The 25314-nt window shown below is 41.9% G+C and overlaps 2 protein-coding genes across 3 annotated transcripts; one reads left to right on the top strand and one right to left on the bottom strand.

The window, feature by feature from the left end:
- Positions 1 to 1780: 1780 nt before the first annotated feature.
- Positions 1781 to 4392, top strand: LOC119494022. The gene is made up of 2 exons (XM_037779625.1): positions 1781 to 2965; positions 3842 to 4392. Exons 1-2 carry the CDS (start codon positions 2025 to 2027, stop codon positions 4077 to 4079), a joined length of 1179 nt encoding a protein of 392 aa, XP_037635553.1. The 5' UTR covers positions 1781 to 2024; the 3' UTR covers positions 4080 to 4392.
- Positions 4253 to 24966, bottom strand: mapk9 (mitogen-activated protein kinase 9). Of its 2 annotated transcripts, XM_037779622.1 has the most exons (12): positions 24730 to 24966; positions 16550 to 16696; positions 14897 to 15026; positions 12990 to 13048; positions 12543 to 12681; positions 11592 to 11757; positions 9327 to 9398; positions 8361 to 8543; positions 7768 to 7892; positions 7621 to 7684; positions 6593 to 6664; positions 6233 to 6369 (listed from the first exon to the last, which is right to left on the bottom strand). In XM_037779622.1, exons 2-12 carry the CDS (start codon positions 16663 to 16665, stop codon positions 6233 to 6235), a joined length of 1263 nt encoding a protein of 420 aa, XP_037635550.1. In that variant the 5' UTR covers positions 16666 to 16696; positions 24730 to 24966. The 2 variants fall into 2 exon arrangements, with proteins under 2 accessions (XP_037635551.1, XP_037635550.1); XM_037779623.1 differs by lacking the exon at positions 24730 to 24966 and having other exon boundaries at positions 4253 to 6369; positions 16550 to 16665.
- Between the last annotated feature and the right edge of the window lie 348 nt (positions 24967 to 25314).

Raw genomic sequence — 25314 nt, 5'->3', positions numbered from 1 at the left:
TCGTGCAGAAAAATGAAGTTTGCAAGCGCGTTCTTGATTCGTGAGGCGTCGCAGTGACACTCCAAGGCTTTTGTCGAACACTTTGTTCTCAATCAGATCTCAAAGCGAGGCGGTGGCGTGTGGTTAAAACGACGGTTTTGAGAGACGTCACTTCCTCGAAAACTCTGTGTGGCCGTTTGACTGGAGGGGATTTAAGGACAAAGCGCCTGTATGGATGTTTCCTCCAATCAAGAGGAAGTGCCTCTGATAGTAGTTCCTCCGTGGCATCACACTAATGAGGGAGTTCTTCCCTGAGCTGCTTGATCAATAGCGGATCAATAGGTCTTATCTGATCCTTTATAAGCCTCTAAAAACCAACTAACTCCTCTACAACTCATACATGGATCCAGAAGAAACCTTTAGATGAATAACAGAAGCTATAAATGAATAAATAATGCATGAGAGACAAAAACAATTACTACAATATTCTCTTTAAGTTACATATGAGCATCAAATCAATATCTATCAGAATAGCTTTGAATCATCATCCTCAGCTTCAACATGTCTTAAATGACTTCAAGGTCCACCGCCCATTTACAGTAGAGGCTTTCATTATGTTGTCTGTAGCTCCACCTGGTGGTTTTAAGACACACTGACCGTGACATGGGTGTTGTTTCTCTCTCTCTCATGCAGATTCCTCCTTTCATCCCTTCATGTCCTTCACTTGCACCCCTGAAAAAAAACATAAAAACATCACATACAAATTTAGGTAACGCTTCATTTTACAGGTCCGCAAGTTTCATGGTAATTAAGAGATAATTAGCAAGTATCCTATTTAAAATTTCTTTGGAATTACTGTCAAATTACCCCAATATTTATTATTTTATCATAAAGATTATTTATTTTCATTTGTATTTATCATTTTTGTAGGTCTATGGTACGACGGTACGACGAAGTATTAAGGCCACATTGAGGAAAAAAAATTAATCTGAGATTTCGAGAATAAAGTCATAATATTACGAGAATAAAGTCATAATATTATAAATTAGTAATTTTACGTGTTTTTTTTATAATAAAGTCATTCTTGAGGTAAATATTGGGGAGGGGGGGGGTAATTTGGCAGTAATTCCAAATAAATTTCAAATAGGTTACTTGCTAATTATCACATAATCACCATGAAATTTGTGGACCTGTAAAATGAAGTGTTACCCTCTCCTCTCCACCGTATAATGTGGGTTTATTCTCCATGATTTGATAATACCAAGTGACTCTACAGCGTTTCACTGGTTTTATCGCCGAGCGGCTCTCAAAAGATGAGCAATAAAATGCTCTGCAGCAGATTCCTTGGGGGTGAACTCTGTCTACAGTACGAGCACTTGGCTCTTAACACATCCTACAGTGTTAATGTAGACAGAATGCATTAAAACAGGGGAAGGAAAAATCAATGAGTCAGCTGAGGTGATAGTCCCATGGAGGCAGTATCCAGTAGAAGTCAGAATAATCCTGATAAGCACTGTAGGATTTCTTTAAATGTTTTTTTTTTTTAATATACTATATGAAGGATTTCAGTTTGCGTCTTTCTGACCGATATTGAGTGCAGATTCTGGGGCTCATTGTGTGTGCTTCACACTTTGTGCCCGTGGCCACTGTCTATTTCTGTGGTTCCAGTTATGTGTGACTGTCTTTAGGAATGAGCCGGACTATATTACACCCTAGTCCCTCCCTCAGAAGCTCTGCTAAAGGAACAGCTGATGTCAGTCCTGCTTAAAGACACACACACACACACACACACACACACACACACACCGACTACAACCTGTCTGCCAGCTTCAAGGGCACAGGCAGCCCAAAGGGGAGGAGGGGGCGGAGGCCTCCTACACCTTCCTCTCCCCTGCGACGCATCAGCACTTGGCACAGGGGGAGGCTCTGTAGCCCGCTCACAAATCCACAATCCCCAAGACTTGAATCCCAAGTTGCAGCAGACAGAGGAGGGGAGGGCAGTTATCTCAGGCTCCCAGCACCCCCCCAATGTGCCCGGTTGGATCATGGAGCTGCACTGTCTTCCTACTGAGACCCCCACCACAGCCAGCTCCTGCTCCACGGACCCCCTGTACGACAACTGCCCACCTTTTGCCCAGCGAGGGAGGGCAAGGGAAAGGGAAATGGAGAGCAGGGTTGTGTGCCCGGCTGTAACCAGACTCCCAGGCCCCTGCAGCCCTCTGCCTGGTCTGGCCCCAGCTGTGGCTGAGGTTCCCACACTGATCAGTGGGGGAAGAGGGACTGGCGCCTGGCCAGATCACAGCTACTGCAGCTGGAGAGGAGGCCTGGGAAGACGGGCCTGGGAAGCAGAGCTGGGTCCAGGCGTAAACAAAGCAAGAGGAGGAGAGAGAGAACAGGGACGTGGTTGGGGATGTGAGGACAGAGCTCATCTGAACCAGAGCCCAAACCCGTCGCAGAGCAAGGAGCACAGGAGCGCTCTCTCTCTGTATGATAACCTCCCCGACGCCGTCACCCCCGACGACCTCCAAGACGTCTTCGACATGGAAACGAGCTTCCAGGAGCAGATGTACCGAGCGTGGGCCCCTGAGCAGAACCAGGGACTGATGGACAGCGAGGGAGCGAGCGAAGGCAAGAGCACCTGGTCCTCCTGTGAGATCATCCTCGCTGAAATCCAGAATCCAGACCAAGACAAGAAGCATGAACAGGAGCCAGAGCTGGACTCAGGATCCTGTGGATTTAAGCCCGGGGACCCGATGCTGCATCTCCAACGTCTTACGGCAAGCTCCCCTCAGCTATCCCAAACTGAGTGCCAGGTTCTGTGGCCCCCAGCTGAAGCCCAGCACATGGAGAAGCCATCCTGGCCCCCCAGGGTGCCCCCTCCTGTACCCCTGGCAGACCCCTCCGCCAGCGCCCTCCGCAGCCTCCTCACCAGCCTCCAGCAGCAGATAGTCAGACAGAGGGAGGAGTACGAGGCACGAATACTCAGGTAATCTTGCATTTCAAACACACATAGTGGTGTTGCATTAGGCTCAGCATGTAAAACACAAATGTCCTAAATGTACTTCAGGCTTCAGAATCACACTTTCAGTTCACTGACTGGAGATCTTCCCAGCGCTTGGGGGGTATTTCCAGTAGAGGGGGGACAAACTGTTCCCAGGCCCAGAAAGAGTGTGAGTCCACTCAGCTGTGCTGTTCTTTTCATTCACTTGACCCCGAGCTTCACCCTATATCCTGTTTGGTTCAAAGCACACCGACAACTGCTGTTAGTTTCTTTTAAAAATGTCCCAACAAAGGCAAGATTATTACTAATTCAGTCCTAAATATATACATTCTTTTTTACCACTTCTGTTTTTGTGTTTTCAGTCTATTGTGGAAATCTCACTGTATTACATCTCTTATGTTAATTACTTGACCTAAAAGACAAATTCACAATGCTTCCTGTTGGTAAATTGCTGTTTTAGTGGATTTAATAGAAAAAGAAGCCCATGCTGTGTGGTTGACCTATAGGAAAGGCTCCTGACACTGGAAAGCGAGCTAATTTAAGGGGCCATGCTGCTGACCTAGACACAACACATACCTCATTTATTACTGATATAGATAGAGCGAGTCTCAGTGGAAGGTCACCGGTGCTGGTTGGCAAGGACCAGAGGAAAACCACAAGTCCTTTAGCTTAACGTCGCAGAGTACAGGCAGGAGATAAACACATTTAATTGTACAATTTCACCAATTTCACCATCAGGCATCAAGAATCAAACCTACTAAAATAAAACAATCATTCTCCTCTCACTCCTACAGGAAAACCTAACCCAGTTGTCAGCTAATCATTTTGATATTCTCTTTCTTGCGTCCTTGTCACCATCAGCCTAGAGCAAAGAAACGAGGAGCTGCAGGTGGAGGTTGTTCGGTTGAAAACCAACCTGGCGCAGCAGCGGCACTGGTACCAGGCGGTCCAGGCTAAGATCGCGGAGTCCGAAAGGACCCGGGCCGCCGCGGAACTACGCAACGCGACTCTGCAGAAGGAGATGGAGCAGTTCTTCGACACCTTCGGAGAGCTCAACAACGAGGCCAAGAAGACGGAGTACATCGTCAAGAGCTTTTGAGAGAAAGATTATGTATGAATTGTGTGCGATGATGTGAACAGTGCGTGCAAAGAGGAGGACAAAAAGGCACAAGACTGGCTAGTCTTTAAACTCTAGTTAGGAACATGTATTGTATCTATGCAGAAGATTTGGTAACGTGAGAAATATGCAAAGCTTCACTGAAAGAAAATGAATCACTGATGTCCACTTTATTAGTTACGTAAGGGCAAAAGATGTTGGCTGGGTGATTATATTGTGGTCATTGCAGTCACACAGGACATCTCTGAAAATAAAAGGAGAAATAAACCGAACCAAGATGTGAGATGCAGTGTAACAGTGTGTACAATGGAGCTTTTCTCTTTTTTTTAAAACACGGTAAACATGGTAAAAGAGGCCCTGAGCACCGTAACGCTCAGTCCTTATCTGATAAGATTTGTAGGAGTGGAATGGCCACTCCTCAGGTCATTTAAGGCATGACTTAAAGAATAAGGTCATGGTTTTTTTTTTAAAAGGAAAATATAGCGTTCAACAATTAAGTCCTCGGTGACTCCGTAGCGTCGTATTTCTGCATGTCCATCACACTGTGCAATCAGTTCTGCAAAAAAGCAGCTCCACAGTCTTTTTGAAGTTTCCATCTCGAGTTCCAAGGTCCAGATTTTCAGTCACATCCTCATTTTAAACCACAACATGTCTTCATGTTTGTGTTGAGGGGCCCAACTTCCTCCATAGACTTTGCCCCTCATCCACCAGGCGACTGCTGTCTGTCTTTAGGGACGATTCAAAAGGAGATAATGAAGGAGAGCGCTGCACGGTACATTTTCATAACACACACACACACACATTAAAGGCTTACAAGGCAAAAAAAAAAATAAAAACACAACATCTGCATCAAAACAGGCTTTCAGAACCAAGAACATCGAGGTACTGCAAGTAAAAACAACTGAACCTGAACGGATTTCTCTTTATAACAAGAACTACGGTTTCTTATCGGCATCTTTAATGCCTTCATGCAAGTTAAACACCGTTATGTGTGTTTCACTGCCTTTTATCTACATGATGTCTGATTCATGATGGATGGTGCGACTGCTCCAGTACTAATGGAATGGTTTAGGAAAGGAGCAGCCGATGCATTGATTTGTCGGTGAAATGCTTCGACGAGAGGCTTATCTTACACGGGCCTCGGTGGGATTGTGTGCAACATCTTTGCAAGAACACAAAAATAAATACTACATGTATCTTTTTGCCTCTCCCAAATTTACAGGATTACGATGTTCTTTTGATATACACATTGTTAGTCGGTACCTTATGTTCAACGGGGGGGGTGCAGTTTATAGTTCTAACAAAATGAGCACACCGTTATCTATTAGTAATGAAAGGGTTCTACAGCCACGATGAGTGTCAGATCATGACATCTTTACATACAGTACATTATATCAAATTGAAATGTAACACTGCAACCACAGCTTCCTCTAGCTGTCAGGAGGAAAAGCTCAAAATCCACATCACTCGAGGCAATTCATTAAAAAAAAAAAAAAAAAAACAGTGCAGAAAGCACCGGCGTGGAGATCTGTAATACTGTAATACTGCGAGCTAGCTGAAGGATCAATCAGACTTTGAGTGTTTGATCATCGACTTATGGAAAGCTTTTGTTCGTACTGGCGTAACATGCATGAGAGCAGCTGGCGGCTGTGGTCTACGTTCAGTGCGCGTCTGCTCGAATTTGATAACCTCCAGGTCTCAACGAATGATTCGCTAAAAAAATAAAACTATTCAAAATACAGGCATATGGAACAAACAAAGAATCCCCCCCACCTACTCCTGGTAACCTGGAAATCAATATGGATGCATACATCATATATACTTGATCAACGTAAACAATATCCACAAAGAAGAGAAAGATTTTGAAAATAGACAGCTTTGACCTCCAGTCCAAAACAGAGTTTGATGTTTCAACAAGATCCACCAGATCCCACACAGAAAGAAAATAGAAAAATAGACCTATTCGTTGAGGTTAAAGAGGAAAGAAGACAAACACAAAAAAAGGACAAAATAATTGAGAAAAGAGGGGGGGGGGATAGAGTAAAGAGAAGGGAGGAAGGTGATGACTGATTGATATTTGGGTACTGTAAATGGGAGGACTGAGGCAGGCAGACGTGTGGCCACGGACTCTGTGTTCACTGGCTCTCGTCCAGCGGTCCCGTCAGTGTGTCGATGCTGCTGCTGTCTGTGTCCGAGGCCAAGGTGTGCTCCGTGGACATGGACGAGATGTCGTTGGCTGATGAGGACTGGGAGGCTGAGCCTGACACCGCATCTGATGCATGACACAACGGAGAGGAGGTACAAAGTTTAGTACAAGTAATAAAGTACAAATAAGAATAATATTTACATTTTTGTCATGGGACCGACATCACCACGATGACATAGTTCAGGAAAACCAGTATTAAGCTAAAGCTAATTATGCTCTCTGACAACTTATAGTAGTAGTTTGGTGTCCAATATTGCAGATAATGAATGAAGATGGTGCATGAACGTACCAGAGCAGTCTTCTTTCATCAGTCCATTCTTGTTCCTCTCTTCCCAATCAATCACCTCCTCATAAATGAGTTCTGTAGAAAAGCAGAAAATAAGAAAAGTGTCGTCAGTGTACTCGTACTCATGCAAAATAATATTCATAAAAAAAATCAAAAAGAAATCTACAAAATCATAACATACAAATAAAATACGAAAAAAAGACAAATCAAATGCATATTCCTACATTAATCTGCACCATGGTCTAATCTCATTTACGAGCAGCCAATCAAATTTCAGACACATAAAGAGAGCGTGTGTGTGTGTGTGTGTGTGTGTGTGAGTATGGTGTGATGGTGTGTGCTTTACTTCAAGATCTATCCACATGAACAACGTATTCCAAGTAGTCTCCCCACTTAGCCACATATTTCTCAGTCCTGTCCTTCCGAGCTGAAAGAAATTTGTTCGTATGATGCCACTTTTGCCGACTCTGTGAACCATTCCTGAAAAGAGGGCTCGCCTGGATTCCTCCAGTGTCTCATAATATCTATAATTTGCTTTCCAACTATTATACTGGTCTGAATAAAGTTAGATGCTCCACAGTGAGAAGTCATTTGTGGATCACTGAGAACATGATAGCCTCGGGCAGAACTCATAGTGGGTCTGGGAAATGTTTTTTTTACGTTTGTGAAGCTTTAACCAGTAGTTCTGAATCATGGGACGTTCCCGGTGTAGATGAAGATGAGCCCCTTCAGAGCTGCAGCACTCCCAACAGTCAGCGTTGTCCTTGAGGGGACATTTTATAATCTTTATTTCCTGGCTTGGACGCTGGTTTTTAGAAGGATCTGGCAGCGTTGTGTCACAGTGATGGTGATTTTTTTTGCTTTAACTCCATAAGCTTTGTGAAACACATCATGTGTATATTATAACTACATATAGATAATGGTAAAACCATGATTCTTAGTAGGGTTAGGTTTACTTTCCTGTAACTTGTGATGTAAAGGAAATGAAGCTGCACTGCTGATAGATTTCCCTAGAGGGCAGTGCATCCTACCTTTCCATTGCTCGATGGAGTGCTCTCTCTCTTCCAGCTGCTTATCTGAAATCTGGGGAGGAGGCTGTGAAACAAAGAGAAATACGTACATCAGCAAGGTCACACATTGATAATAAAAGTGAACCACCACTGGAGCAGTCTCCTCACCGCGTCGGCCTCTCCGGGGTCGTACCACACGTGGATGTACGGGTGATTGAGGGCCTCTTCTACGGAGATGCGGCTTTCGGGATCGATGACCAGCATTTTGGACAGCAGGTCCCGTGCTTGACCTGCTGTTATGGCAACAGAGGAAGGGCAGTGTTACTATGGAAACAGGTCCATGACATCACTTCATTTAAGCGGTCTTCATGAGGACTGATTACTTCCCGTCGCGGTGTTGGGTAACATCTCTGGGAATGTCAAGATTTGTTCTCTTGTTTCAGTGATGCTCTAAATGCCACAGATTAGGGCATAAAAACGTTTGACCTGCATGGTCATCCTCTGAACTAGTTGTGTAAGGAACACAGTTTTCTGCCTCTGTATCCCTGTTATGTTGTTGGGAAATGTCTCGTTACATCAAAATACTGTCTGCAGACAAATGCCTCTGTTTGACTAAAATCGATGTATGATGAGTGTCATTGGTAAGAGATTAAAAAAATATATGAAATTTGACAATTCTCTTAAATATCTATGTTGGGAAACTGCACAATATGCATTAATGATAAGTTAAATAAGCGTATTTTAGTGTCCAAATGTCTTACTCTTCAGTTTGTCGTGTTCAGAGTCCGAAGGAAAAGCCCAGTCCGGGAAATTCTCGGCGAAGCTGACGCCAGGATACTGCGGCTTGTTCATCACGTAGTTCCTCACGGTCTCCATCAGTCGGTTCATAAACTCCAGACTGGGCGTGCCCAGAACCTCAATCACCTTATTCCACTGGTCGATGTCTGGACAACACGCTTGTTATGGAGAACTCAGTTGCATTATGGGCATGTACATGTGTCACGTTTGATAAGACACAGAATCAAGACACAAACACATGACACTGATGCACTTTGCATAACAAATATCCAGACGAAGAGTCTACAGTCACGCTAGCGGATCTGTGAGGCTGTACTAAGGCACAGTGCACTACATTTCATGGCAATCTATCCAATAGTTGTTAAGACATTTAAAAACCACAAAAAAACATAGATATGCACATTCAGCAGGCCGCTGACTTACAACTGCAATAAAAGGCTATTACTTCCCTCCATGAAAAGCAATCTACTCCAGAATCACACTGCGTCCATTCTCAGCTACTCAGGTGTGAATGTGCCTCTGAAAGGAGCTGGTGAGTGAAGAGGTGACCAAACCCATTAGAAGCAGAGAAACGGCCAATATAAATGCAAATGATTTGAATTGCTTCAATTTGATTCCCTCTATCAATTAAGGGGATTATAGCTATCTGAAAAAACAACTGCACAGATTTAATAATAATCATTGAGGAGGGTGGTGAAACACACGCAGCGCTCTGATTAAATTGGAATGTGCTGGAAAAGCTCGAGTGGTCCTATTCAACAGATTATGTTTTGAGGGCATAACTGGGACGGACAAGTGTGCCAGAAGAACTATAAGACACGAAAAGTGTCTCAAAAGATGAGGGTAATACTTTGTGTTAATGGAGGTTTGATAGAGGGGGGGAAAGATGGACGAAATGTGACAGAGACGTCGAGAGCGGCGAAGGATACGGTCGGTGCCCTGGAAGATGACGCTGCCCTTTACCATCTCTCCCATGATGCACCCCACCGACCAGATGTCCACTGGGAACAGAGAACACACAGAGGAGATATTAAATAATGATCACATAATATAATGCATGTTAAATATACAGTAAGATGACATATGTTGTCGGATGTGCAACAATGACAAACACTGAAATGCACAACACTAGCTCTCTAGCCTTATGTTGGTCCATCCTCTGGCTGTGCCATGGCCTGATGCTTTCATCACATTCATCTTAAGGCTGGCTTTCCTCTCTCTCTCTCTCTCTCTCTCTCTCTGGCCTGGAAACCAGACGCAGCCTTCCAGGCCTTTACTCCTCGCCTGTGCTTATCAGTTTACACAGCTGTTGCTCTCCTCATCACTTTCCCTGTGTGTGCGCTTAGCAGAGGAGGATGTATATAGTTTGTCTCGCTCTCTCTCTTAGTTGGCTGTTTGCTTTAGAGCGTGCATATGCAGCAAACAACCCCCTTACTTCAGTTTCACTGAAGCTGAAAGATCTGTGTGTTCTGTTAATGTCTCCAGATCATACAGACCACTTTAGGTCAAGTCTCATCATATTCAAACTTTGGACAGATTACACTATTCATTAGGACTGCTTTAACACGGTTAAACAGTTAGGCCAGACCACATAAAAGCCTTCTGACTACTTCCTGTTTCTAATCCTACCGCTATATGGTGTTTCATGTATCACCTTGTAGTTAACGGACACTATTTGGTATCTCTTTAGCACGGACTTTATCCCAATGACTACAGTGGACTTACTGTAGACTTGCATGGCACTCTGTAGAGAATGTTCTTGGCAGTGAAATGACTATATAAAACTATAAATCAAACTACTGTTTCTCATACTTTTTTCTCTCTGGGGTATGTTCGAATGAACAAAATAGACTATTCCCAATTTTTTAAAACAACAACTCTGTCCCCTGAGGCTCTTCTGCCTCCACTTAAGAGAACTGAAAAGACTGAAAGGGAGACAAACAAGGAAGGATCCAGTCCTATCCAGGAAAGGGGACTTTGTGAGAGATCATTTCAGCCATTATGCAGCCAACCGACCACAGGTCCACTGCAGCAGAGTAGTGCCACGGTAACGACATTCATTGTCATCATGGTTGGCAAATAAAGCAAAATTGAATAAAGCTGCAAGCGGCGTACAAGCACATTGTTTGACATATACAGTATGTATGCAGAGAGTTCACAACAGACAGCAGAGAGAGAGAGAAAGGAGGATGAACACATCGAGGTTGCTGAGCTGGATTTGAACCAGTGACCGTGCAGTCACAGGTTATGTGTCCATAAGGACAACAATGGACTCTGATTGACTTCAATGTAGTACTTCATCCAATTACCTGTAAAACGTATTCATTATGAATTATTGTGTATGTCATAAAGGTTCAACTTTTGAGGCATGTTATGCCTTTTCTACCAAGTCAACAGTAGAGGAATGACTGGACAGTAGAGGGGAGAGATGAGGAATGACACTGAATTATAATATAACAGAGGTCTATGAGAATGAATGCATGACCACTGATCCAGTCATCTTAATTTTCAATAAAAAACGTGAGCAGAAAATCTGGTTAGATTAGCTTAAACAATTTTAATTTATGACTTTATGTAAAATGGACCTAAACAACACAATTGTATAAATAAAATCAATAATAATCCGTTCCAAGCGGGTTCCAGCCCCTGTGGTGCTTGGACCACTAATAACCAGCTAGAGCCCGACTGATACTGGATCAAAGACTTGTGTCTGTGCACTTATTATTCTTAACAGCCGGCACCATCTGTTCTGTGATGTGCTTCTTTGTTTACTCAAAACGCTGCTGTGTGAGTCCGCTGGACAAACCATGATAATGATGACACTGTTTCTTAATTAGCTCATGCTTTCCTCCATATTATGCTCTCTGATATCATTTTGGCAAACCAGCTGACATATATGTAAGATTCAAATTAATGTATTACTAATGTGTGATAAGACAATGTCAACTAATTATGATGGCTCTCTTTTTGAACTGTTGGTCATTTTGTTCCTGTAAACACATGAAAGTATTACATTGGTATATAATGTCATGTTAATCAAATTATTACAATATTTTTGTTAATGCCAAATTTTAAAATAAGTGTAATGGGACAGAGCAGTGTTATATGTATGTATGGTCTTAGGAGTGGAGCTTTGTTCCTTCATCTATCCCTTTCATTTTAGAGATACAAGGCTGGTGCTTGACTGTCCTTACCATTCTCCTTGTACTTCATGCCCAGTATGACCTCTGGGGCGCGGTAGTATCTGGTCACCACGTAGGGGGTCATCATGAAGTTAGTGCAGGCCGTCCGAGCCAGGCCAAAATCCAAGATCTTTAGTGTGCAATCTGACTTCACCACGATGTTACTGGGCTTCAGGTCCTGATGGGAGAGAACATCTATCAATCTATAGAAAGATTCACACACAAACACAACCATAGAGGTATTTATTTTTGTCGCATTTAAACAATTTCCACATTCTTCAGTTAGCGATGCAGCGATGCAGTTTTTGTGTGTGTTTACATCAGCCTTGTTTAATCCTGTTGAACCGAACTCTGTGTGTGTAGTGTAGGAAAGCACCTCACAAACAAACTGTTGAGTCATACGAGGAGCCAACTGTATGACCAATAATCAAACGACATTTCCACCACATGACTTTTGTTTACAATTTCTGGACAGTTTTGAGTTTTGCCTTTGTGAATGCAAACCGGACCTGTTGGAAAAAATGTAAATAATGTACTATCCTCGCATTGGTTCAGGAACCGGACCTTTAGGTGTGAACCCGCCCTAAATCAAAGACATGATCCTTTGCTCATGAAAAACTCCTGAAACAAGCAGAGAGTTTCTTTAAAAGTTCACATTTTCTAATGTCACTTTTTCACAGAGTAGTAAATATGTAGGACTGGATACTTAGTTAAATGGTGAATTAATAAGGAAATTAACACCATCAGAAAATCCACCATCTGGTGGTTTAACACCTCGCCTCACAGCAGTGATGTAGAAGTACTCTCCAGGGTGCGCCAGTACACTATGACGTCATTGTTTGATGTGGTCACAGGTGCAACAGAGCAGGCTTCTGACCGCACTCAACAGTGATGCAACAAAAAATTCTTATTACTGTCTTATTAACATTTAGCCCACAGCCCACTTATTCCTTGTCCGGTTACCCTGTGGATGATGCCGGCAGAGTGCAGATGCCTGATGCCACAGAGGATCTGGTAGAGCAGATAGGACATCCTCTCATGGTCCAAGTCCATGTGGATCACCTGGCATAGGCTGGCATCCATCAACTCCATCACCAGATACCTAAACGCAGAGGAAGGAATGAAAAGAAGTGAAGTAGGGACACAAAATGGCAGATAAGAGATACAAGCAATAAGAGAGTCATAAAGAAGAGGCAGAAAAGGTAGTAGAGGAGTCCATAAAGGAACAGTGATGAACGCAAAGGAGCAATTAAAGCAGAGAGAACATATAAAAGCAGCACAGTGCAGTAGAAGAAGCTGACGGGTAAATAGAGGGATGCTAGTTAAAATGCTAACTTCAGCTAAAAACTCTGAATCCCACAGAAAGCAGAGTAGATTGCTGCAGCCAAAAAACACTCTACTGCCACTCACAGGTCCTGGAATTCCTCCAGGGACTTCTGAGGCGTGAACACATTGATCAGACGGATGATCTGCAAGCAGAGAGACAGGCCATTAGTCCACTCTGTTACTCTCCCATCTACATCCACTTCACTGTGGGGAGAGCTAGCCAACTGAGCGCAGAGCACTCAAGTGGGTTTGTCTGGATTCTCTCACTCGGAGCAAGAAATTGCCTCCACATTGCAGCGAGCTGACCCGCGCTTTTTCTCAAGTTTGTAAATGATTTCAATATTTCTTAGAACAGACAATCACGGTCTTTGTGCTGCCGGTCATATTATATTACAGTCCTGCTTTAAATCACATCAGATAAATAAAAGAGGGAGGGATATAATTCATTTCTCATGAAACAATACATGAGAAAATGTGAGAATACAAAATACATTTTAATTTGTCTGCCAGCAGTTTTTAACCGCCCAGCATAATTTATTAAATAAAAAAGTTGTAACTGCTTTATTATGTTATAATTAGGGCCGTCAAACAATTAAAATATTTAATCGCGATTAATTGCATGAATGTCCATAGTTAATCACAATTAATAGCATGATTGTCCATAGTTAATCGCAAATTAATCGTACAATTTTTTATCGGTTCAAAATGTTCTTTAAAGGGAGATTTGTCAGGTATTTACTACTCACTGAGTATTAAATCCCATCAACATGGGAGTGGGCAAATATGCTTGTTTTATGCAAATGTATGTATATATTTATTATTGAAAATCAATTAACAACACAAAAAGACAGATATTGTCCAGAAACCCTCACAGGTACTGCATTTAGCATAAAAAAATATGCTTAAATCATAACATGGCAAACTGCAGCCCAACAGACAACAACAGCTGTCAGTGTGTCAGTGTGCTGACTTGACTATGACTTGCCCCAAACTGCATGTGATTATCATAAAGTGGGCATGTCTGTAAAGGGGAGACTCGTGGGTACCCATAGAACCCATTTACATTCACTGATCTTGGGGTCAGAGGTCAACGGACCCTTTTCAAAATGGCCATGCCAGTTTTTCCTCGCCAAAATTTAGCATATGTTTGGAGCGTTATTTAACCTCCTTCACAACAAGCTAGTATGACATGGTTGGTACCAATTGATTCTTTAGATTTTATAGTTTCATAAATGATGCCAGTATCTTCACTCTAGTTTTAAAACTGAGCCCGCTACAACCTAAAAATCATATCAATACGTTAAAGAAATTAGTGGCGTTAAAACAAATTTGCATTAACGCATTATAATCCAGTACTTTATAAATCTGAATCAGACATCTAGCACATATTCCAGAGGGTAGGAAAAAGAGCTGGATGGTTTTCAAGTCTGTCTTAAAACAACTGTCAGATGCTCCTGTGAACATTTGAAACAGTGAAATCGTTCCTCCTGTTCATAAGGGTCATTAAGAGATCCCTTCCTAACGCCATTGCAATAGGTGCTATAAGTTCTTGTCCTGTGCAAAAATACATTCCAAATGTTAGCATGACACTTCAGAGTTAATCAGATCAAGTGGGTATCTTCCAAAGTCACAGTGTTTTAGTGCAGAATTCCCTCTTTGTGTTTCTATCCCTCCGTTACAGCTCGACACAGAAAGACTCTCCGGAGGAAACACAAAGAGGGAAAATAAAAGCATTGTGACTCTGCGTGATACCGACTTCATTCGTATAACTGGGAGTTTTGAAGTCTCAAATAAGCAGCACATAAACTTTATAACATTCTTTTGAACAGAACAAGGACTGTGGATTTTGCGTTGGAAACAGGTTAGGAAAGGTTCTCTTAAAGGCCAGAATCAACATGATTAGACCAAGCAGTTTCAATGTTCATATGGGCACCTTTCAAAGAAGACCGACTTAGAAAAATGTGAACCCATCCTTTAAGTTTAAGTCTTACATTTTTGTGATTGACACATTTGAGCAGCACCAGCTCCCTGTAGGCACGCTTAGCATGGGTCTGGTTCTGGAAGGGCCGACACAGCTTCTTCACTGCCACTGGTATACCAAGGACTGTATCTAGAGCAGAGCTGGTCACACATCGTGTAGAGGAGGGAACAGACAGAGACAAAGGTCATTATCAAAGAAGAAAATAAATGCATCCTGCAGAGCTAAAGCTGACTCACAATCAACTTGACGAGAAAAAGTTGCAGGTAATCAAGTCCCCAGAGAAGAGGAATCAGCATAAAGCATACTTGCCAACCTTCAGACCTTAAAAAGGGGAGGATTTCAAATCCAAAGTGGGGGTGTGGGGGTTATTATAACAAAATAATAAGTACACTGCAACAGCATTTTTATGTTAAACTTTTGATTTTACCTCCCAGGAATGAAAAGTGAATAATTCTCCCCTCTGGTGTGAACTTGGCGTGTGAACCTCTGGTATAAACAATTCATCTGTTTTTATTTATTTTTGCTCCTGCTTGAGTATTTCTCTCTCTTAGTACTCTCCATTTCTCTCTCTTTGTAATGATAGTAATAATAACAATACGTTTTATTTGGTGGCGCCTTTCAGGACACCCAAGGACACCTTACGAAGATAAAATAATACTGGAACAGATAAAAAAACAGCCTGACACGATGAAAACACCAGCAGAGTGAACATAACAAGAGACATCTAGTCAGACACGTACTGTATGAGAGGGAATAAAACAGTAACGATGTTGAGGGACAGTAGGGATGAGCATTCCAAGCAAAAATACTATTCAAAAATCACTGGGAATTAGTCGATTATTATTTGAAAATCACCGCATAAATGAAGTGTTTTAAGGTGAGTTACTACCTTTTGCAGACATGGAATAGAGTTGTGACAATTGCTTACAGTTTAGAGAATGTTAAAGCTGCAGTAGGCAGTATATATTTTTGGCATCATTGGGCAAAACTTCCATAATAACCTTTCAGCATATTGTAATTCAAGTGTTGTGAGAGATCACTAGACTTCTGCTCGTCCTCATGGCTCTGTTTACAGGCTTTAGAAATATAGCCCATGACGGAAGACTTTGACCAATCACAGGTCATTTCATTGAGAGAGCGTTCCTATTGGCTGTGCTCCGGTCACGTGACCGGAGCTTGGCGTTCCTCCAACAGATTTTTCAATGGCGGCCGCGTCACAAACTTTCTCATTTTACAGCTAAACCGTGCACTACAAGATGATCCTGAGAACATCTGAGGAGAGAAATAGGCATTAACGTAACAGAATATTGATTCATATCTGATCAGCGCTGCCTAGTTTGACCGTTTGGTCGGAGTTTGCGAGTGATTGACAGCCGGCTCTCATAGACGGCAGCTGGACAGCAGACCTCAGATGCCGTTAGGAGCACCGGAGGACACAGAAGCACATGATTTTTTTCAGGTTACCTGTTTCATGTCCTACTGTCACGATATAGCAACCGTTTTATAAAAAATAACTTTTTTTAATCATATTTGCTCCGATCTCGCCTACTGATGCTTTAAGACTGTTTCAAAAAATGAGCCAAAGCAATTGAGTAAAAGTGTAAAACCACCCTGGGCCAACGACACTAAATCACTAAATGCTAATAAAAGTCCAGCCTCTCACCAGACGATGCCCTGGGCCCCGGAGCCGATGGCGCGGAGCTGCTCGTAGCGCTTGAGTACAGTGAAGGTGGAGTCTCCCACCTGAACGCTGTAGAACTGGCCCTCCGCCTCACTCATCCTGCTGAACAGTCAGGACCACCAGCGCTGTCTGCCAACAAGACCCATACAGAGAGGAGAAACACAGATTAACACCAGAACAACATGACCAGCCACTTCAGCAGTACACAAAATCATCTGTCTCCAAATGGCCGTGCAGAATGGTAAACAATTTATAGCACGCTAACATCAGCGTGATGAGGTTACCGCACTTATAAAGAAACTTGAAACCTTTTTTTCCAGTCCACTGAATCACTCCAATGATCCGCAGTGAATGGCAGGGCCTAATATGGTTCCATCTGTCAGGCCCTGGCATCACTCCCTCAATTTTTAGCCCAGTCCTGAAGCCAAGCAATCTATCATCGCTTTCTGCCCAGTTTGTTCATCTGACAACGGTAACAGTGGATTGGAGCTGAAGTCGAGGCTGTAAATGTTTTCGTATGTGTGAGTGTGTGTGTGTGTAGTGGAGAACAGAGGCAGCTGACAGCTTGGTGTTCCCGAGGCTCTCGCTGCCGTATCTAAACTCATGCTGACACACTCCTGCTCAGTAAACACACACATAACACACACACACACACACCGATGCAGGCAGCAATTAAGCTCGTCATTATTCTTTGATTTGCATCCAGCTTCATAACAAGTGTGTGTGTGTACGGCCGTCAGCATTGGGATGAGCACATGCTAACTGATTCATGCTAATACATGTTAACACGTGATGTGTTTCAAAAGTGTCAGTGTTAGCATTGATTCCTCAGGCAGGAAATGGAGGAGGAGGAGTATTATTCTTGGCCAGGGTTTGTGTGTGTGTGTGTGTGCGTGTGAGTGGGCGAGGGCACACAATCGTGTAGCTATGCAACAGCGAGCAGTCACGGCTGTTTGTCATTCCTTGGGAAAACAGCCACAGGTTAAATGTCTGTTTGACAGACGACAAGGACATGAACACTAAAGAAAGAAGCAGCAGGGGAGAGGTTATGATCAAATAGAGCCAAAAAACACCTCAAGCAGCGTGAATTGTAAAACCACTCAGTCTCAGCTTTGACTCCGTGACGGCACTAGAAAGAACTGCAGCAGAGTGAGCAGTGAGCTCCATCAGTAAGTAGAGGTGGACCGACTGTCAGCTGACCGACTTGACTGGTATCGCATTTAGTTTGGAATTATTAGTTGAGAGCATAGATGTGTAAAGAGAACTGGATACAGCTTTGGGAGGAGGGTTCCTGTGCATTCCTATGAGAGTTGCTCAGTGGCGCATGAAGCCAAAATGGCTCGACTGCCAAGTGATAAAATCCCCGGATCATCCGGCGATTTTCCGCATCCATTGGGCTCACAGAGCAGGCGCAGTAGCGTTTCCTTTTAACTCCGCCTCCCAGCCCTCAGTCCAGCCTCGGTCTGTGTCTCATTCACATGAACGGAGGAAGGGAAATAATTCGGCTATTAGTGCATTTCACGTGATAGTTCGTTGTAGTACTGTCGTTTGACCACTACGAAAATTTGCTTCAAAGCCCGGCGCACTTCCTGGAGGCTTGAGAGAGGGAACATTATGATGACATCGACTATGAATGAACAACAGCCAAATCTGCAGCCTTGTTTATCAATCAAAAGATTAAAGATAAAGCAAATAAAGCAAATGATGGTGTATATTACTATCATTATTATTATTATTATTATTAATAGTAGAAAAAGCAGTAGTAGCAGTAGCGTAATTATGACTGGTGATTAAAGAAACAAGTCTTAATAGTATTTAAGACTCAAGGTCTATTATTTGCGGAATCTTTTTTTTCATTTGCATTTTTTGTATAAATAAATAAATGCAATATAAAAGAAAAAGGCAAAGACAGGAGTAATAAACTTTTGGAAATGTTTTCAACAATAGTTTAATAATATTTATCATGACGCAGCGAAGTCTGTCACCATCTTCGTTCAATCATTTTTATATTGATCTAATTAAATACATTAAAATAAAAATAAGCAATTTACTGAACCCCACACTGTCTCTCATCTCCTCTTCAAACACACATTAGAATATGCCACCACGAATACACAAACCCTTCCACTACATCATTCAGTTCATTTCCATTAAACAACAGAGTTTCCCAGCTTGTTATTTTGTGCATCTAGTTGAGGTATTTCCCACTGTGTTTACGACTTCAGTTGATTGTGTTATCTTATCCCACAGAGTCTCAGCTTGTCGTCTCGGTTTATTTCCTATAGTTATTCTGAATAGTTTGTCTCTTTTATCAGCCCAGGATTTTAAATATCTAATGAACATGCCATCTTTTCTCTTTAATGTGTTGCTTAGTAAACACTGAAAGAATATGGCTTCAGATGTAGTCGGTGTGGGTCTGCAACCGCACCATTACTCAGATGAAAAATGAATCCTTCTCATCTCTATCTACTTTCTTCCTCTGCCTCCCCGGCGTTTTCTCCTCCTTCTCACACATGCGCATCCAGCTGGCTCTCACACTACACCCAAGGGGAGAGCTGCAGAGACCTTTACTTTCTTCGTGCTTCTCTCACTCTTTCCATTTTCCTCAGCTTTGTCTTCATTGTATGCCCCTGACATTCCCTCGCTCCTCTGCCCTTTCCTGGGCTTCTCCCATCTCCCCTGTGGCCTCCTCAAAACCCCACTAAGGGACTGAATGGTACTGACAGATATGAATGCTATGATTATCAAAGCAGAGCTTTTCCCACTTGATTACATAATTGTTTAAAATGCAGGTGCAGCAGAGACATCATGCTAAAACCTTGGCTATGCTCAATTAGAATAAAATGAAAGTTTCCCTCGACATGCAGGCAGCATGGATTCTAGGCCACAGCACATAAACACTTTGCGCAACAAATATCCTGCAACACCTTTCCCTCTGAGAGAAATACTGGCTCTGCTGTTTTAGCTTGGAGGCTGCATTGGCTAAAAGTGGCACTTTGATATTTTTCTCCAGTATTACCTCAACGTCTGGTGCACCGATTCACAACACACACATCAAGCTAAAGAACACTATGAATGGGGCCATTAATCATAACCAAAACCCATTTCAGCTGCAGCAGCAGGCACAGCAGTATGTACAATCCTTCACTTGCTGCCAAGCTAGGCACGACTAAATGTACAGTTGACTCAGCACAGATATATGGACACCGACAGGGAACAACTGGAGTGAGGAGGAAAAATTGCATGTAAGCTCAGAAAGCCAGACAGACACCAGCAGGCATCGAGGAATTTGTTCAAATGCAAAGGGGATTCGATTAGTGTAGATGAAAGTCAATGTCCCCAAGGGAAACCGAGGCCTTTGCAGGTAGGCTACAAGAGGGACAAATCAAAGACTTAAAGGTAGTGCTGCGATGTGATCACAGCATGAACCATAGCAGTGCAATCACATCACTTGACCTCAGTAATAATGACAGTATCATGAAACAGCTAATAGGCCGACTGCAACATTCAATTTCATTATCTACAACACATCATTATGAGGTGGAAATCATACCCATACAAAGGCTAAATACCATAAAAGGAGAGGACAGATACCAATACTAGGGCAGACAATTAAACGAATAATAATGGTGAACACGATTTTGGCTTCAACAAGATATTAAACCTGATCACTAACAATGTTAACTGCCTACGAAACTAGTGCTGAACGATTAATACAACGAGTAATACAACGAAAAAAAAGAAGTTGTTTTGTTAATGCTATTTATTACGCGGTTTTGTTGAATACTTGATCCTGGAAGGCCTACAAAAACACGTCAACCCTGGAGCACTCTATAAGCAGGATATTGTACAGCGAGAAGGCCATAGTTGTGAAATAAACCCCTTCAGGGTGATGCAAGACCGCATCGCCCTGAAGGGGTTTATTTCACAACGATGACCAACTCACTGGCTTCACAATATCTCTTACATAATCTAACCAACCAGAGGGTGGGAAGCACCTGGGCCCATGGGCTTCACATGCACGCACGCTGCCCTACTTATCACGTGACATTATGCGAATGAATGCTACGCCACGCGCAGGCGTTGATGCTCACAGTAATACCATGTGAAGATGGCCATCAAGTGCAATCCACAAGTTGTCAAGTGGTAGTAAATGTACAGTCAGTGTAGGTTTCAGTTCGTCTGTGAATAAATGCTGCAGCTCCTCAAGACCCAAGTTAAGTTTCTGTGTCTTGCTTCTCGACCGCGGAAGTCTGGAAGCTGAAGCAGGAACAGTTAACAACACATTTACAACGAGGCTTTGAGTTGACTAAATATTTATATCATATTTTAGTGGTAGAGCCATAGTCAGTGTGCACTTCAGTTTGTTACAATACTGTTACTGGCTGGTGTCGCCCCTTCAGGTGGACCCCATGGGACCTTATCTTGGAAAAAATATGAACGGTAGTCAACGGAGAGGGATAAATATTCTTTTGATCCCGTTTGAATTGCGCCACGAATCACACATATGATGTTTGTCAATTTAAAACATAATTTTGCAAGTCAAGAAAGTCTCAGTTTGTCGTAGTCTCATTTAGTTTTGTGTGAAACTGCTCAGTGAACTACATCTCTCGTCTCGCACAATATACGTCACCAACACTAGCTAACTTAGCTATGACCAGGCACAGATGAAACGTTATCTGACCTGATGTGTTTTATCCAGCGACTCCTGGTCTTTTTATCAGACAGGAAGAGAGAGAACAATCAGACCCGTTGCTGGTGTGAGTACATCGTAGCTTCAACGAGAGAGACGTCACTACGCTATGAAGAGACATCATTTTATGTGCACTGAGTATTTGTCACTCCTTATAATTTAGAATATGCATGAAAAGATGGCAGGCAGTGTTTCCTTCCTTGTCCCGCAAAATCCATAGCTATGAATGCATATGGTTTTGTTTATTTCAACGCTTCTCTTATCAAGGAGTTGATAAGAGAAGTGACCTTCAGCATCCTCAACCCAAGCTCATCATCATGAATGCTGTCCAGTTCAGTCCAGTGCAGCCTTGGGGTCTGACGTGGCCTTGGCTGGCTCAGTTGGGAGTCAGTGAGCTGGCTAAGATATCAGATTAGCATGGCCTGAAGACTCAGCATCTCATCCTGATGTGGCAGAGTTACAAAACACACACACACAGGGGCATCTACATCCAGGCTGCTGCTGCAGAGATGTCTGCTGAGACTGTACCACCAGTCTCTAGAAGAAGATACTAAAGATGTGTTAAAGGTACTATAAGTAACATTTTACATGTATTAATCACTTTATATTGCCAATGTGTGAATGGATTGTAACGTGATTTAAAAAACTGAGACCTTCCTCGACTTTCTCGGTTGCCTATAACAGCCTGTGGACTGATTTCTGATGCACCGATAACGAGGATTTTCTGAAAGTTAAATACAGTACCTTTAATGGGGAAAAGGATGCCAGCAGTACCACGTGTTGCTTGACACGTTTCTAGAAACAATCTTGTTATCCTCTCATGTGTACTGCATGTACTGTGTGTACTGCATGTACTATGTGTACTATGATTTCACTGTACTGTTGGCTAAAACAACCAAAAGCTTTGACATGCGTCAGACTGTAGACATGATTTGTTGACAAGCTGAAACTTGCCTCTTGACATGCCAAATATAAAATATAGCACTAGAGTTAGCTCTCATTCTCTACAACTGTTTTCTTGGCAACTTTGGTTTAAAAACCTGAGAATACTCGGCCTACATTAATGTCATTCATTTGACTCACTGTAGATACATTAGTGTAGGTCTACATGGGTAAGTTGTAACCTTAAGTTATAACATAACATTGGTGTAAAACGGAGAAAATGCGAAATTTCCACACGCAGCATGCCTACTCTCTCACACACACGCACAAAGGTATGAAGTCAACCGTGTATGACACACCGCGGCCGCAGCGCCGCTGACACCCGATACTGGTATTGATACATCCCTATTCGTAACGTTAGCTGATAAAGTAATTTGCAAACTACAAGTTGGTTAGTATCATGGAGCCAATGGTCCAGATAAAATATAGCACATTATGTAAAGGGATAATGCCGAGGGGTCCGTTATCAGGAATTAATGGACGACGTGGAGAGACGTCAGGATGCTGACTGCAGTTCACTTAACGGCCACAGGTGTCATTAATAATGAGGATTTTCTGAAAGTTACATACAGTACCTTTAATGGGGAAAAAGGCAATCTTGTTATCCCTTCATGTGTACTGCATGTACTGCATGTACTGTGTGTATTATGTACTATGATCTCACTGTACTGTTGGCTAAAACAACCAGAAGCTTTGACATGCTTCAGATTGTAGACATGACTGTAGACCTGATTTGTTGACAAGCTGAAACTTGCCTCTTGACATGCCAAATAAAAAATATAGCACTAGAGTTAGCTTTCATCATCTACACCTGTTTTCGTGGCAACTGTGGTTTAATAAACCTGAGAATACTCGGCCTACATTAATGTCATTCATTTGACTCAATGTGTATTGTTTATTGTTTTGTTTATTTGTTTTGCACAATTTAAGACTATACAACATAACAAATAAATAAATGAAAAATATAAAGTACAGGAAGAGGCAAAAAAAAACCCACTGGGCTTATCTGAAGCCTCCACCTAGAGACAAGATTAATAGAAAAAAATAATATGACTACATAATACTGATAACAAACAATTAGGACAAGATATATATAATAACAACAATAACAATACAGTAAATATATAAAACAAGATAAGTGTGTGTGTGTGTGTGTTATGTGGAAGTGTATGGTTAGTGTTTGTGAGGATATTGATTTAATATCTATTTTACAAGTGTAATTACCTCTGTTTACATTACATCTATTTTTATATTTTATACCTCTTGTGTAATACCTCTGTTTATATTTATTTATTACATCTACTTTACCTGTTATATCTACTTTACCTGTTTTATTTGCTTTATAACTGTTATATGTTTTACCTGTTATATGTTTTATCTGCCTCGTTTAGTCTTGTCAAGTATTTGTTTTAAAGCACTGACCAGAAGTGGCAACTGTGAATCTGGTTGTATTTAATAGGATGACAATAAAGCTTTCTATTCTATTCTATTCTATAAAATGGTGAAAAATGTGGATCAGTGTTTCCCAAAGCCCAAGATGACGTCCTCAAATGTCTGGTTTTGTCAAAGATATTCAGTTTACTGTCATAGAGTAAAGAAACCAGAAAATATTCACATTTAAGAAGCTGGAATCAGAGAATTTTGTCTTTTCTTCCTTAAAAAAATGTCTCCAACCAATTATTAAAATAGTTGGTGATTAATTTAATATTTGACAGCTAGTCGATGAATTGTTACCTCTAGTGTAACCCTTCTGTTTATATGTATTTATTACATCTACTCTACTTATTTTACAAGTGCAATTACCTCTATTTACATTACATCTATTTTTATATTCTATACTTCTAGTGTAACTTCTAGTGTTATTTATTACATCTACTTTACCTGTTTTATTTGCTTTATAACTGTGTCTGGTTTACCTGTTATATGTTTTACCTGTTATATGTTTTATCTGCCTCGTTTAGTCTTTAGTCAAGTATTTGTTTTAAAGCACTGACCAGAAGTGGCAACTGTGAATCTGGTTGTATTTAATAGGATGACAATAAAGCTTTCTATTCTCTTCTATTCTATTTCTATTCCATAACATAACCCTGAGAAAACTCGGCCTACATTAATGTCATTCATTTGGCTGAATGTTACACTAGTGTAGGTTTATATGGGTAAGTTATAACCTTAAGTTAGAACATAACATTGGTGTAAAACTGCTATATGTCCCCGCGCAGCAGCATGCCTCCTCTCACACACACACAGAGGTATGACGTCACCGGTATGACACACCGCGGCCGCAGCTGGTCTAACGGTCAGAATCAACGGTTAACAGCCAGAGTGACGCGAACATGAACGCCGGTTGAATCCACGTCGCGTTCAGTCGGTTATAAAGTTACCGAGGCCTTCACTCCCCCGTCTTTAACACTTTATGTCGGATCAATGCGGTAGTGAGAGGCCGGGGCTGAACTGAAAGCTGTGACGGACCAACGGACCAACGGTGAACGGTTAACTAGCGGTTAGTGTCGGTTACCAGCAGACCTACCTTCTCCCGTCGCCGCTCCCAGGTCACTCCCATGCATCGAGAACACACAGATGAAACTCTCCCTCCGTAGACTCTACACTCGGGAAAGTTCAGCAGAACGGGCTGTCACGACCGGTAGAGCTTCCTAGCTAACTCCAGCGGCAGCACGGAGGAACGGAGGAGGAGGAGGAGGAGAGGAGGAGGTGGTGAGGAGGAGGAGAGGAGGTGCGGAGGAAAGGAACGCCACAACAAGCACAGAGCGAGAGAGAGCATGCGGGTGACGTCATCACGCACAGTTTACGTGGGCGCAAACTTTTTTTTTTTTTTTCTCTCCACACAAACTTTGTGGAAAAACTTTTTGTTCTGGATGTTACTTTATTTACTTTAAATATATAATATATAATATATATATATATATTATATATATAGTATATTTATTAATATATATTATATATATAATATAATATATTAAAACAAATATATATATATATATATATTAGTACAATTACTAATATATAAATATATATATTTATATGTATACTAGTACAATTACTAATATATAATTAGTAATTGTACTAATTATATAGTACAAAAATTTACAAAAAT

The sequence above is a fragment of the Sebastes umbrosus genome, chromosome 9 (assembly GCF_015220745.1).
Source record: "Sebastes umbrosus isolate fSebUmb1 chromosome 9, fSebUmb1.pri, whole genome shotgun sequence".
Taxonomy (NCBI): domain Eukaryota; kingdom Metazoa; phylum Chordata; class Actinopteri; order Perciformes; family Sebastidae; genus Sebastes; species Sebastes umbrosus.
This window is presented reverse-complemented; position numbering and strand designations above follow the sequence as displayed.

Coding starts and splice junctions, on each gene's coding strand:
- LOC119494022 (XM_037779625.1), top strand. CDS start 2,025: ATGGAGCTGCACTGTCTTCCTACTGAGACCCCCACCACAGCCAGCTCC. Junction 2,966..3,841: donor TACGAGGCACGAATACTCAG/GTAATCTTGCAT, acceptor TGTCACCATCAG/CCTAGAGCAAAGAAACGAGG.
- mapk9 (XM_037779622.1), bottom strand. CDS start 16,665: ATGAGTGAGGCGGAGGGCCAGTTCTACAGCGTTCAGGTGGGAGACTCC. Junction 15,027..16,549: donor GGGGCCCAGGGCATCGTCTG/GTGAGAGGCTGG, acceptor ATGTGTGACCAG/CTCTGCTCTAGATACAGTCC. Junction 6,665..7,620: donor CTCCATCGAGCAATGGAAAG/GTAGGATGCACT, acceptor GCTTTTCTACAG/AACTCATTTATGAGGAGGTG.